General features: G+C 41.5%; 1 protein-coding gene across 1 annotated transcript in view; it reads left to right on the top strand.

The window, feature by feature from the left end:
• The window catches only part of ALDH1A2 (aldehyde dehydrogenase 1 family member A2), a 94457-nt gene that overhangs the window by 70251 nt on the left and 8633 nt on the right, over window positions 1-15573 (top strand). The window contains exons 8-12 of the mRNA XM_045530111.1: window positions 9912-10014; window positions 11715-11899; window positions 13327-13491; window positions 14208-14365; window positions 14673-14747. Coding sequence (XP_045386067.1) covers window positions 9912-10014; window positions 11715-11899; window positions 13327-13491; window positions 14208-14365; window positions 14673-14747 — 686 coding nt within the window. The remainder of the gene's footprint in view (window positions 1-9911; window positions 10015-11714; window positions 11900-13326; window positions 13492-14207; window positions 14366-14672; window positions 14748-15573) is intronic.

Below are 15573 nucleotides of genomic sequence, written 5' to 3'. Positions count from 1 at the left end.
GCATTTGCTAGAAATTTTTGTAAATGTAAACATAGAGTATACTCTTTTGTCTGGGTATTTTTATTCAGCACAATTATTTTAAGATCCATTTGTGTTGTTACATATATCAATAATCCATTGCTTTTTATTTCTGAGTGGTATTACATGTATGGATATACAGGTTGAGTCCCCCTACTCTGAATATCTGAAATCCAAAATACTCCAAAATCTGAAACTTTTTGTGTGCCAACCTGACATGCAAAGGAAATGCTTACTGAAACATTTTAGATTTGGGGTTTCCAGATTAAGGATGCTCAACTAGTAAATATAATGCAAATATTCTAAGATTAAAAAAAAAATCCAAAATCTAAAACACTGCTGGTCCCAAGCATTTTGGATAATGGATATTCAATCACAATTTGTTTATCCATTTGGCTGTTGATGAACATTTCGGTTGTTTTCAGTTAGTACTACTACAAATAAAGGTCCTTGTGAACATTCATGTACAAATCTTTGTATGGCCATATAAGATCTTTTCTCTTGGGTAAATACCTAAGAATGGAATGACTGAATCATATGGTAGGTTAAGAGACTGATGATTGAAAGTCGTTGTACCATCTTAACATTCCTACCAGCAATGTAGGAATGTAACTCCTCCACATCTTTGCCAATGCTTAGTATGGTCAGTCTTTTAATTTTAGCCATTCAATTAGATGTATAGTGTTATCTCAATGTGGCTTTAACTTCCACTTCTCCATTGTTGAGCATCTTTTCATTTGTGTATTTTCCACTGTATATCTTCTTTGGTGAAGTACCTTTAAATCTTCGCCCACTTTGGAGAGGGGGTTATTTGTTTTCTTATTGTTGCATTTTGAAAGTTGTTTGTATATTCTGGATACAAGTCCTTTGTACTTTGCAAATATTTTCTCCCAGTCTGTGGCTTTTCATTCTCTTAACAGCGTCTTTTGAAGAGCAGAAGTTCTTAATTTTGGTGAGGTCAGTTTATCAATATTTTCTTTTATGAATCAGGCCTTTGGTGTCATAGCTAAGAAATCTTTGCCTAACTTAAGATTACAAAGTCTCCTGTGTTTCTTTCTAGACATTTTCTAGTTTTGTATTTGTTACATTTAGGCCTATGATCTATCTTGAGTTAATTTTTATATAGGGAAGTAAGGATGCAATACACATACACACACACACACACACACACACACACACACACACATATACATATACAGATATGGATGACAATAGTTCCAGCACCATTTCTTGAAAAGACTGTCCTATCTCCATTGAATCACCTTTGTGGTGCTTACCTTGTTCAAACATCAGTTTTCTATATTTGTGTGAATCTATTTCTAGACTGTTTTGTTTCATTGATCTGGTGCTTCACCAATTCCACACTATTTTGATTACTGTAGCTTCTTAATAACAGGAAGTTCTTTATCTTCATAGGGAAAACATTAACAACTATGTATGTAATCTTCAAAGATGGAGCTATTCAATGGAGAACTGAGAGAGAGAGAGAAGAGAAGATTGGGGAAGAGAATGGGGTGTAAGGTAGCCCATGAAGTGTTTGCTGTTAGCACTACTCATGAGTTAGGTAGTTTATTACAGCATGCATAGAGCAAGTTTCAGCTAAATTTTTCTGATGGAGTCTACATTTAATACTCCTCTGTAGAGAGGCTTATATTCATTTGGAGGGGAACTAATCCTGTGGCTTCTAGGCTATCTCTTAGTTTCTTCTCTGAAATGACATCATTGGCAGACACTAGAGGACATGAGGGAGAAAAGCATTTGTCTGGAGTATGAAAACCAACTTGTGATTATCCATATTAATAGTGGCGGATGGAGGATTTTCACAGGTAAATCAAATGACCACATAATCCCCAAGCCCCTTTTCAGCTTGTAGTTATTTACTTCTTTATTCTTTTCTAACTTTGTAGGCTACTTGGGAAATTATGTAGATTCTTCCAGAGTGTACGTGTCACTTGAAATATGGATTTGACCATGGCCTCCGTTACAATTACCCTAGAGAGATGAGACCTATTAGTACATCACAAAACGTCTGGAACAGTCAGTAACAAGAAACTTATTTGAGGCGGCTGCTTTCCATTTTACTTTAGCAAAAGGTCTTTAGAAAGCAAACAACTTTACTGAGATTAAAGATGGGATTAATTTCTTCTTATGCAGCTAAATACATAAGCAATGCATGTAAATATTTAATAAGTGAATAGGAAAGAGCTCTTATAAACACAAGTCCATAAACAATCTCAATAAAGTACAAGAAAACAGTTTGCATTTTGCTTGGTATAGTGTTTTCTTTATTCAGTTAGATTAACAAACCATGATTTCATCGTTAGTCAACAAGATAGTAGAGGGACCATCAAAGCAAACTACAGGAGAGTCCAGACTGATTCGTGCCAAACAAATGTTTGTAGCTAACAGCTGTATTATCACTCATTCTAATTTACGCAGCTGGGGTTCTCCTTTCATTTCCTAAGTGAGATAAATGTCATGTTGCATGTTATGAACACCATCTCTGCTGTTGAGTAATGAATTGGGTCAGCTCTCTCCTCTGTTTAGCCTCACCCCTCTTTGTAGGTGGGGGAAGTTGCCTGCTCCAGTTTTAGCTATTTTTTAAAACAGCTAATAGGCCTTTTTCTAAGGTTGTGTGAGTCCACTAGTGAATCATTCAGCATTTTAATCAAAAATACCATTTTGATGTAACAAAACCTTTGGATGTGCAGGTTTTAAACTATTAGCTTTCTTCCCTTTAAAAAAAATTCTTAAATCGAAAGTTGAGTACTACTGAAGAATAAGAAAAACTGTGCTATAGTCTTCGCCTGCTGGATGAGATTTCATGATTTATTCTTTACTGATGCAAGCTGAGTATGAACAGGTCTTAAGGCATCTGTCCTTTTTGGTCACCAAGTTATTGGGACATATAATACCTTTGACTTGAACACTCCATGCTTCTTCCTATCAAAGCAGACCACAAAAATCTAAATCTTGATTTTTAGAATTTATCTGAAATAGAAATGGAGAGTCTTCTGTAACAACAGGATGGCTAAATATACAGGGTAATTGATCTAGAATATGTTAGTGGTAGATAGTGTGTTTAACTGTCAGAATTCTACTCACAGAGAGGGGACCTAATCCCCAGAATGTCTAGAGAAGAGAAGGGCCACAGAGGGAAGCTGTGGTGGAGGGGAAAGAGCCCGGGGCGTTCTGGGCCCAGTCTGGCTCTGCCACCCAGTGGGAGCCCACTAGCAAGACATGTCTTGACCTCTCTGAGTCTTTTTCTTCCCAGTTATAAAATGGGATAAAAATTCTTGCCTCCTGGGATTGGCATGAACAATAAATGAAATAATGTTGTGACAACAAGTAGCACAGAGTAGCTGCTCAATCAATAGTAACATCGAACAGTAGGTGAATAGAACCAGCGATAAAAGGTTAAAGAAACAAATATGAGAGAGAGAAATGCCTTTAAAGATTTTTAGTCCCATGGTTTTTGACCCTACTAGCACATTGGAATGCTCTCAGGAACTTTTGAGAAATACCCATGCCTCTGTGTTCTCCTCCAAATTAAGATGATCAGAATCTCTAGAGATGGAGCCCAGACACAGAAGAAGATTTTAAGTGCCCAGGAAATTCCAGTGTGCGGTGTTAGAACCATGGAGCCATTCCTGCACTAGAGATGAGGAAATTAAAGCCAAAGACAAGTAAGAGGGAAGCTCAAGATCCTCCTGCTAGTCGTGGCTCAGCTGAACCTCGGGCATAGGCATCGTCTGTTCTCTCATCTGTTTCCCTAAGACCTGATGTTCTCTGATTTTCAGAGATATCATGAGCAGCCGTCATGTTCTGGCTCATTGACTCAACAAATGTTACTGAAAATCTTCTGTGTGTACATACACAGATGAAAAAATTAATCAAATAGAGTCCCTCCACTGAAAAATTCAGTCTAGTGGGGAAGATGACTTTAAACAAGCACAGTGCTAGAGTTAAGTACAAAGCACCGTGAGATCAGAGAAGGAACTCCAAGCCCTGCGGGGAGGTTCAGGAGGTGAAGCTAGCTTCTCAGAGGAGGTGGCAGAGAGTTAGGTCTGGAAAAATGAGTTTTATCAAGGAAGCAAGGGGAGGAAGGCACTGCAGGCAGATGAAACAGCTTTTACAAAGACACTGAAGCATGTTCCAGGAAGGACAAGTGCTTTTACGTGGCTGGAGTGGTGGGTGTGTGGTAGGGGCAACTGTAGGGAAGAAGGCTGGAAACATACTTAGCAGTTTTATTGGTTTTCATGATCTAAATTTCACAGATAAAAGTTTGGAAACTGTATTATCACTTAAGAGAACTGCTTAGATGCCTTGGTCCTGCGAATTTCTGGTAGAAATCTGAACAGATTAGTTTGGCTTATTTCTGGATATTTCAGAAAGACAAGAAATACCCAATTTACATATTTTTGGCATTTCTATTTCCATTACTGTTGGAACCAGGAGGCACAACAATGAAAATTAAGAAAGGAGAGGAGGGAAGAAGCATAGAGTAAATCTGTTTGGGATTTAAGAAATGAAACGACATGGCAGAAAGCAGGCATCTTTGCCCAGTTTCCTGAGATCTCTACTAGAGATTTTTCTATTTTAAAAATGGTATCATACCTCTGAGAAGAAATTCACCCTCATTTGTGTAATGAAGTAGCTTTGAGAAGGAACCCACCCTAATATGAGTAATTAAGTAATTAACAAAAAGGAAAATTTTACCCAACTTTAGAAACTTTGTTCAGGGAGCAACTCCCTTGAATAAAGAGGGCATGAAAAGCCTTTTGTGTTCTTTTTTGTCTGTATAACAAATTATTTTCCTTGCAAAGCCCCAAATTGCATTCCCCTATGGTGCTGCCTTGCGGTGAACATGATTCTGGTACATTGTGGCTCTTCCAGGGATACTCCTGATATCAATCTTGAAGCCTATTCAAACGAGGATGGGAGTCAGAGTGGATCTGTGCCAACATTCCTGCTGAGAATTAGCCCAGTTTCATTATGTGTGGGGGATCCCCCAGTTTACTGCCCTTGCCTGCTTAGGGTACACAGATAGAGCTGAGAGGCTCTGCAGGGAGTGCAAAGTTAAGAAACTCCGTGATAGGAACACTATCACTTACTCTTTCGTAATGAGCTTTGTGCGGGGAAACTAAAAAAAGATCAGGTTTTTCTATCATTCAGTGCAGCTGTGGTGCTCTTGTGACAAGCTACTTCTGCTCCGTAAGGCAAGAAAAACACAGCAGAATTGCAGGCAGACTCACAGAACGAGCAGCGTCCCCAGGAGTCCTATCTGTCTTTTTTAAGTCCTCCAATTAACCGGAGTGCTAAGGGACAGATTTGCTGCTTGGCCTGTGCCTTCATTCTGCAGATGAAGAAACTGAGACCCGGGGGAGGCACGGTGGCTTTCTCAAACTGAAGGTGCGTTAGCAGCCACACCAGAGTTTGTAGTACCAGGTCTGCTGACTTCTGTGGGACAAACTGTAGTCCATAAACCTAAATATGGTTATAATTAACCAGCTTTCAGCAACGAGGCGGGAGGTATGAGTATGTTGTGAAGTCTTTTCTGATTGGAAAAAAAGATGATGAACTCAAGATATGATCTCTGTGCCTTTGTCTTACTTAATCTACATTCACATCATATACGGGATTTAGTTTCTTAAGCTGTATATCTGTTTTATCTTCCAGATTGCCTGTTTTATCAGAATAGGGTTTGGTTTCATGAAGTCTGTCTCTATCAACTTGACTTTTGACTACTTAGAAGACCCGTGCATCCTCACGGCCTCCTGTATCCTCCATGTACTCCCACCTCCTGCTCATATAGGAAGGGGTTAAAGATGACTGGTTCAGCACATGTCCCCGAGGAACCATACTTACACTTTTCCATTCAAGAAGCGTTAGTCAATCCCAGGCCTGTGTTTCGCATGTGTAATTTGTTCTCTTTTAAACTTTCTAATCCCGTAGATTTTGACCTTGGAAACCTTTGTATGGGATTTGTCTAAGTATTATTTTAGCTTGGTTTTCATAGGACCTACCGTATTTTGTAAGCAGACATGGAGCAGTCTTGCCGAACTCCCTATTTTTAAACATAGTACATTTTCCTATTAATAATCCACTGCTTTAGAGTTGCCTCTGTTCTTTCTGTCACCTCCGTCCCTCTCATGATAATGGTAATGAGGAGTACTAGTACTTCCCTTTGGGGTCAGTTAACCTCGCTTCACTCATAGGGAGAATTCATGAGTAGTAACACATTTTCCAAAGAGAGTTTGACCTGGAAACTGTATCATGGGAAGGCATATAATGCTTCTCCTGTAAGTAACGAAAGCTGTTCCATCCTAGCCCAATTCTATGGGTAAGAATGGTCTGACTCTGAGTTATAACAAAGGACTGCAGAATTGTAATTTAATCTGTTCAGATCTAAAATTAGACCCAGATTTTTTTCTAAGTGTTCTGTGAAGCCACATTTATTGAGCACTTGCTAAGTTTACATGGGAGTCCTTTTAGCCTTGAGTTCTTTGTTGGTAAGGGATTATGCCCAACAGTGCACCTGGCACACAGTAGGAGAACTATGAATATGTGCTGAATGAAGTAGGTTGGTGCAAATGGGTTTTTCAGGAGTGTCCTGTCCTGAGGCCACTCCAGATGGAAGTGGTTCTCCCATGGCCTGACACATCCAGTTCTTTCTTGAGGCTGGGCTGCAACTTGACCTCCTTCCAAAGATGAAGAGGAAAGGCATTATTCATCTGAGATTTGCCTTGTGGTGTTTAGCACAAATTTGGTTTCTAAGGAAAGGCTGGCAAAGCATTGACGCAGGAAGAATTATTCTTAGGTATTCTTCTCTGATGATTGTAGACTGAGCAAGACTTTTACTTTTGTATAGTTACTGTAGCCATGAAAATAATCACTGGCCGACATTCCTAGTGGCAAAAATATCAACCCCTAGAATGGTCTGATGAATGTCAGGGCGTGGGGCTAACAGAAATGCAATGCCAGCTGGGCCGGCGTTCTCTTTACCAGCCCCGGGTATTTATTCAGCATCTTGCTACGTGTAAAACCCCTGATTTCTCCTTGCTTTTGCTTGTTTCTTAAATGTAGACCCAAATGCAGAATGTTTTGTAACTAATGATTTGTGAATGTTATTTGTGTCTACAAGAGGTGATACTCCTACTCACTTTGAAATCGGTTCTGAGTGCAGGGATGATTTTGGTGGTATGTGGCACACATTAGGTGCCCGGTAAATATAGAAAGGGGAGCAGGAAGGACAGAATGCTAGGGGGAAGGAGGGAGAGTGATCCCAGACTTGGGCCCTGGAGTCAGCCTGCGTTAACCTGCAGGCTCTGTCATTAACCAGCTGGGTGACCTGGTGACATTCATTAACTTCTGACTCTTAAATTTGCTCATCTCTGAAATGAGAGAAAGTCTACTTCACAGGGTTTTTGAGAGGCCTAAATGACTTAATGCATATAAATATCTGACATAGACTACTCAGTAGATGCTAGGTTTTTAAATATAAAGAATAATATGTTCATGAATTTCAGGGATTATCTTCTCTGAGAAAGCACTCACCTGTTTATCTTCCTGGACTTTAAAAATGAGCCCATGTTAATTAATTTGGATATCCCCAGAGCAGAGAGAGCCAAGCACATCAAAATTCCTCAGAAAAGAAGGCAGTCCCTGTTCTCAGGAACTCCCCCTGGGTGCTGGCATGAAGTCGAGGGGTTGCTGTTTTCTGAATTGCCCTTCACTGTGAGTTTTCCCCTCTTCCTAGGGTCTCAGGCCCCAGTCACAATTTTCACCTGATGCTGTTCTTTTGCCTAGAGCAGAAGGCCAGATTCTTTTTTCCCTTGTGGCCTCATACTCTCTTCTTGGAGAGAGAGCATGGTAGCCTGAGAACTGGGCCCTTACTGAGCCCAGGGCTTCCTGAGGAGTTTGCCTGGAGGTAGAAGAAATACAAGCTGGCACGCGCAGCGCAGGGGCAGTCTGGCTGGGGGCCCAAGTCTGCCCCTCCTTCTTTAGGGCCAGATATTAGCATTTCCTAACACCTTGGTAAGTAACATTTTCTGCAAATCAAGAAACTTTAATTCTCCCTTTTTCAAAGACATCACTTTTTCCTCCCAAGATTGGGTTTCCACAGAATGAGGTGTATATTTTCTAAAAGTTTTACCATGAGGCAAAGTTAGAATGAAAACACAAAAGCACTTAATTCAGCTATTGAGTAATATTGGAGACTGGGGGGCAGTCAGAGCATTCCCCCAGTGTTTTTCTGAAGCAGTTAATAGCATAGACAGTTTTGGAGACCTGGAGGAGACCAGCTTTGGAGGGTCTAGCTGTCCCTCTGCATACAGTCCGTTTCTCTCCATTGAACGTGGAAGGCAAAGGGGCCCTGGCTTCTCACACTTGCTCATGGTTAGCATGTCTGGGTACTCACCACGTGCCAGGCTGAGTTCCAAGTGCCATATATGGTAAATCACTCAATCCTCAGGACAGCTCAATTCTGAGGTAAATACTATATTCCCATTTACAGAGGAAGGAACTAAGGCTCAGAGACATTAAATAAATTTCCCAAGGTCGAACAGTTGGTAAGTGATAGAACCAATAAAAAATCCAGGCAGTCTGGCTCCAGAATCTTTTTCTTAGCGGTGAGTCTCCACTTCCTGAGAAGTTGTTAGTCCTGCTGGAGGATCTCAACAAGGGGCTGAAGGAGTCAAAAGTAAATTTAGCATTTCTCTTCTCCATGCATTTAAAATGTTTAATTTTCAGTAGAATTCCAGGCATGAGTAGCATTTTTATCTCAGTGAGACAAAATTGCCTGTATGGGCTGTTTGGCGGCTCGGTGTTTTCCATACAGTCCCCTCTACTCTGCAGGAGGTAGCACCCTGTGTGCAGGTTGGGTTGAGCTGGAGTTTGGCTTACAGGAGTGTGTTGGGGATGGCTGCTGGAGGGAGTGGGCACCAAGAGAAGCAGAACTGTTGTGCGGGCCTGACACAGCCTCGGCCCAACACTTGGGGCGTGGTGGAGCAATGTGGTCTCTCAGAGCTGTCTTGTGGTGGACTGACAGGGCAGGACCTCCACAGCCCTGCCACCATCGGTGGGCGGATGTGGCCTCCCCAGGGGGTGGGCATCTCCTTGGATAAGGGAGCTCATTTCAGCTGAGGCAGACCCTGAAGGGGCTGACCGCACTCCCACTGCTGAGGCAATGAGTTCTTCCCTGAGCACGGGCTTTTGGTGGTGCATCCCCATTTCCATTGGACACTTTCAGTTTTATCACAAGTGTGACTCTACTCATTGGCAAATGCCTTCTCCTAACTCAGTCTCTTATTTGCTTGGGTTCAAGAGAAAAGGCATTTACAATATTGCACAAGTAGAGGCAGAGCCTCAACTATCTGGAATCCTTTTACTGTAGCCCTGGGCAGAGGCAAAGTTATAATAATATCAATAGTCTCTTTGGACCATGTGATAAAAATCATACCTGGAATTTTTGGAGATACATGAACAATTTGTTTGATTCATCATATCTTTCAAGTGGAGCCAGTTGACTTTTTTCTGGAGGCCAGAGTCCAAAGCTGAAGGCCACAGTACAGTGATGGAAATCTCTGGTTATATTTTGCTTGCCAGCTGCCTTGAGAGAAATCTTTACGTGTTTAAGATTCCAGATTTAACTCTATTTTCCTTGCTCGTTCCATCATGAAACTAAAGCTCCTCCAGTTCTTTACCATGGACATCAAACTGCATCCCACTAACGTGTATCTTGTCCACCCAGTTGACTGCAGAGCTGTACCGGTGGCATAGTTTGCTTTTTAGAATCAGTTACTGCTCAGCCCAGTGTTGCCCAGCGCCAGCTTTGGCCACTGGCTGTCTCACTACAGAGTGTGCAGAACCTCTTTCTGTTTCCTTTCTTTCAGGTTGGAAAACTTATCCAAGAAGCAGCTGGAAGAAGTAATTTGAAGAGAGTAACTCTGGAACTTGGAGGGAAAAGTCCTAATATTATTTTTGCTGATGCTGATTGTAAGTCAACCAGAGCTCTCACGCATGTCCCAGCACACTACCTTTGGTAGCTCCACTTCTGATAGGACACTAAGAAACAGGTCTTTGAAACAAAGGACAATCTCGTTCCCCTTCTGAGGAGAAAATAGTTTAATGTTGGGGAAAGAGCACTTACCAGTTAACAACTGAACAGAGTTTGTTTTCTAGACCTTGACGAGCCATTTTTACTCTGATGTTGTAGAACAGGGTAGAAGAAGTGAAGACTTGGTCAGTGGTGTAGTGTAGTGGTATAGTATGAAGTTGAAAGAGCAGTGGTCTAAGCCACCCAGTTCCTGAAGTATAGTTTCTCTGCCTCGATTCAGGAAATCTAAAACTTCTCACCCAGGCTTGGTGGCTGGTAGGTAAATCATTAAAAATAAATTCTACTTCACTAGCCCTGCCTGCATTCTTTCAAACCTACAACCCCTTCTCTGTTTAGTCATTCCAGCCCCTTCCTGCTACACCCGTGACTTTTAGTTAGGATGACAGCTCACTCAGGTCAGTTCAGCATGAATAACCCTAAGTCTGAGGAGACTGCACCTTGTCAGTAAGACTTTACAGAGGGTCAGAGCAGTAGCCTAAGAAAGTCCGTGTCTCCAGGAAGGATGCCACCTACTCCATTCTGCACAGGTGTGATCTTTCTGTTTTCAAAAGCTCTCCCAGGAAGGAAATTTCAAAATCTCTTTCAGAGATTCTTTATTTTTCCTTCACATTTTGCCAGGTAGAGCTGCTTCCCCAATTTCACCCCTGGAGAGATCAGAAAACAGGAAGCAGGTTGCTTGCATTTCAGCCCCAGCTTGGGATTTGCAGAGTTCAGCTTTAGCTTTCTACTGGTTGTAAAGGGGATGAGAATTCTTACACTGATTCCTCTTGAGGACTAGGCACTCCACTGGAATGACATTGATCCATTCAGCCAGTCAGTGAGTCAGCAGCTAGCACACACCAGGTTTGCTAATACTATAATATCTCGAAGTGTAAGATATAAGAAATGAAATGGAAGAGTTACCATATGCTGTTATTATAATTCCATGTCAATATAGAGGAACTTTTTAGTGTCTTAAAAGAAGACCCATTGTTGTTACAGTTTAATCACCAAAATACTAAACATGCAGCTACAAGGTCCTTTAGATTAGGGGTTGTAAGTTGGCCAAATGCAGAATATAGACATGTTTACTTGTCTAAACATTACATTGTGTTTATAAAACAAAAGCTGCACATTAAAAATATTGATTTCTGGTTTTTCTTAAAATTGGGAAGCTCTGGCAACCCTGGGCCAGATATATTCATGTGCGGCACCAATAAAATGTAGGGGCTTCCCTGCTTAGTCTCTCTGTGACATCGTCTTACCACCTGGCGGATTCATACTTTACCTTATCTGCCTAGTCCTTTCGCATATTGGGGTTTGAGACTCCAATTATAGATGATGTAGTCCATTCCTTCTGTTTACAGAATAAGAAAGAGACTCAGTGAAATCAAGTTGTTCTAAGTTCACATAGCAAGTAGTGTCAGGGCTGGTTAGAACTAGAACCGAGTTGCATTCCCAACCCAGTGCTATTGGCTGTTGTGCTGTGTGGTGAGCAAGACATTATGCCTGGGGCTGTGGAGAGGGGAGGGAGGTGGCTCCATAGACAGGCCTCTGCCGGGCAAAGCAGTGTTGGGAGCATGGCTGTTTCCTCTTGCAGTGGACTACGCCGTGGAGCAGGCTCACCAGGGTGTGTTCTTCAACCAAGGCCAGTGCTGCACCGCAGGGTCGCGCATCTTTGTGGAGGAGTCCATCTATGAGGAGTTTGTGAGGAGAAGCGTGGAACGGGCCAAGAGGCGCATAGTGGGGAGTCCCTTTGACCCCACCACTGAGCAGGGTCCCCAGGTAAAGACGTCATAACATTCCCTTTGCTCACTTAATCCCTGACTGGCACTGAAACTGGGTGCTCTTGTGGGACCCAACAAAGCAACATCCTCCTTTTTCCGCTGCCTCCTTACTCTTCCCTGTCTTCATAGCTGGAGATGTAGCCAGGGAAGGATTGCTTATGTCTTGTGCTTCTCTTTCCCTTTCTAAGTTTTATCTCTGTAACACTGGGGGATTAGGGTTGTCTTACAGATAATTCGAACTTTGGGGGTAAGCTAGTCTCTCAGCTCTAAAGAAAGCCCTGGGCATAACCAGATGGAATCTTGACACACAACCTACTCCCAGTCCTTCTAGCCACAGAACGTCAGGGCGTCCCTACAGATGCCGCAGGCAAGGAGGGCGGTGTCTCTCCTCCCCAGAGCCATTTATCCTTTCACCAGCTGCCCAGGATTCTCTCCACCAGCCTGACCTAGCCTGAACAGATCACTGGGGCTGTAAACGTGTAGGAAACAGAGGGCTGGCTGACTTTCCTCCTGCTGCGTGGCTGTCTCTCTGCCTGAATGCGTCACACACTGTGATGGGGTGGGGGGGACCACAGAAGTCTCTCCCAAGTGGCCAGACTGCCCTCTCTGGCTCTGCACATTCACCGTAGCATCAAGGAATATTTCTAAATGTAATTCTAGTTTTAATCTGTAGACAAGGTCTGAGAATTTTTAAAGAGATATCAGGACCAGCTCCCATCTGGGTCACTAGAGCATGGGTTTTCTTGGTAAGGGACAACATCTCCTTAGTTTGGAGACCACTGGAGAGAAGACTGATGTTCTAGCTGAGCAAAGCAGACTTGAGTGAATGTGGGCTTTTGTGTTATTGACCAGAATGGTAACCATATCAGTTTTTGGGGGAGCAAGCACAGCTGACCTTATATTTTGGATCAGGGACCTAGTTCTTTACACTTAAATCCTTTTCTCTAAAGTTTCCTTTAAAAGATTCCCTTAAAAATAAATCCCAGTAGAATTTGGTATGTAGCACTATCTAAAGAGTTTGTGTGTTAATTTATCTATTGTTTTCTTCTTTTTAATGTCAGTGCAACTTGCTAAATTATTCATTTGATTATAGAAGTGATTTTTTTCTTATATAAATAATGAATAATAAATTAGCCAGCATCTTCATCATTTTGAAACATTTTCTAAATCTTCAACTGGTATTTTTGATTAGGCTGTGTCATCAGAGCAGTACATTTATTGGAATCCTCACTATATTAGGTTGAACCATATGAAATTGCCATTTTTATAGGTCAAAAATTGGTAATTAACAGAAGTTTCATAAGATTTGACTGGATATAGTGAAAATTTGAAAAAAATCATAAATGAAAGATTCTTGAGAACATGCGTATTTTCATAAAGGGTTGTACTTGTAAACATTAGGTCCTCTCTCCCTCTTTCCTGTAGATTGACAAGAAACAGTACAACAAGATCCTGGAGCTCATCCAGAGTGGTGTGGCCGAAGGTGCCAAGCTGGAATGTGGAGGCAAAGGACTGGGCCGAAAGGGTTTTTTTATTGAGCCCACGGTGTTTTCCAACGTCACTGACGATATGCGCATTGCCAAGGAGGAGGTAGCAAATAAGTGGTGTTCTTACAAAAGCTGCATCTTTCCTTGGGATGGTTTCCAGAGCATTTCTGGTAGATGATATTAGAACTTTAGGTCTTTATATTTTATATACATTCATTTTGCAATAGCAATAAACATGGCTATGAAAACCCTGATTTTAAGAAAAAAAATAAACCAAAAGGCAAGAAACTAGATAGAGGCCAGGTGACATGCTGTGTGATTGTGGTTATTATTTGCCAACAGAATAGTCAGAATAGCCCATCGTTGGCCTCAGTAACATGCTTGCAACAGTTCAGCTCCTCAAAATGTGGTTCACTGGGCTGTTAACCAAGAAAGAGAAGACGTTCAAACATCTCCATGTGTCTGAAGGAGATGAGCCAGGAGCAAGTCAGCCAGTAGTCCAGAGCTGTCAGCTCTGGAGCAGGGTTTGGCGGATCATAGAGGATGCCACTTTCTCTTCTGTACCTACAGACACACCCCTCGTACACATGGTGGAATCAGGTGATGGCAGGGAGGCTGGGTGAGTGGGGATAGTGAACAAACTCTAAGGTTAGACTCATATAGTCTTGTTTTGGGAAAGTTTGGTCTATTTTATAGCTTTGTGCTGCTAAACTTAAATGTCATTTAAATAATCAAGGCAGAGTAAACTTGCTTTGAAATACAGAAAGCAAGTAAAAAAAAGATAAGGCAACCGTGTTGAGTCAGACTATTTTGTTGCAGATCTTTGGCCCTGTTCAGGAAATTCTGAGGTTTAAGACTATGGATGAAGTGATCGAAAGAGCCAATAACTCAGACTTTGGACTCGTAGCAGCCGTCTTTACTAATGACATCAACAAGGCCCTCACAGTATCTTCTGCAATGCAAGCTGGGACTGTTTGGTAAGATTAGAGTCAGTTTGGTTGTTCTGGCCATAATAAATTCGACTGGTGGTATGGGAGCTGGGGTGAAATAAACAAATATCCTCTGGAAGGATGGGGAAGACCAAAGGCAACCAGACTTCACCTGAAAGGGGGTACATTCCTTGCTGGCTAAATCAGGAAATCAAATAAATTTTAAATTATACATTTTTAATCTGGAAAAAAGGAATTAAAAAATAAAACTTTCAAAAGAAACATCATACTGGTTGGATTCTTTCTGTGTAGGCAAAATTTACACTAATTCATAGTCTATGTTTTCTTCTTTCAGGATCAATTGTTACAATGCCTTAAATGCCCAGAGCCCCTTTGGGGGATTCAAGATGTCTGGAAATGGGAGAGAAATGTAAGTGTCAAAGTTGCTGATGCCTGCAGAGAAATAGAGATTGCAAATGTCAGCACAGAGGAGTGCTTTCAAAATAGGTTTATTGTTTTATGCTCATCCTTTCACTGAACTAACATTTTGTTCAGCACATATTACTATAAGCTAAGTATTACATGTTAGAAAGATGAATAAGACACAATTCCCTTATCCTAAATAAGAACAGAAAAATTAATATACCACTAATTCCACATAATAAGGGCTATTTAGAAGTATGTCAAACATCTTGTAAGTACAGAGGAAAAATCAATTAATTTTGCTTTGTGGGGTCAGAGAAGGCTTCACAGAGAAAATAACATGTCAGTTTTTTTAGGAGCTGGCATTCTAGGCTAAGTGAATAGCAGAAACAAAGGCATGAATGCATAAGTATAGAATACTCAGGGACCAGAATGGAGTTTGGTGTATACTTAACATGAAGGTCACCAACTGCCAGCGCTAGGGCGAAGTATGACCTGCAGAAATGTTTTGTTTTGCTTTCACAACGTTTGAAAATTTCTAACTGACATTCAAAAATGAGGAGGCTATCCATAAAGTCTTGATTTCTTGCTTATTTTCATTCTCTATAACAAAATCGCTGGAGCTATGAGCTCTGCAATTTGCCATATTCCCCACTACTGCTGCTGCTTTGGGGCCTGAACATTAGTTGTGATTGATTTTACATCCACTAAGTTTACTCACTTATGTCCCCTGCTCGTCCCCTATGGGTTCTTTGATTTGGGGACTGCAGGTTAGGGCATAGGATCAATGGAGGGGATATATTGAAGATCCAAATGGGAAGGTTGGTTTAAAC

Source organism: Lemur catta, chromosome 1 (assembly GCF_020740605.2).
Source record: "Lemur catta isolate mLemCat1 chromosome 1, mLemCat1.pri, whole genome shotgun sequence".
Lineage (NCBI taxonomy): Eukaryota > Metazoa > Chordata > Mammalia > Primates > Lemuridae > Lemur > Lemur catta.
The sequence above is the reverse complement of the archived record's forward strand: the minus strand, read 5'-3'. Positions and strand labels throughout refer to the sequence as shown.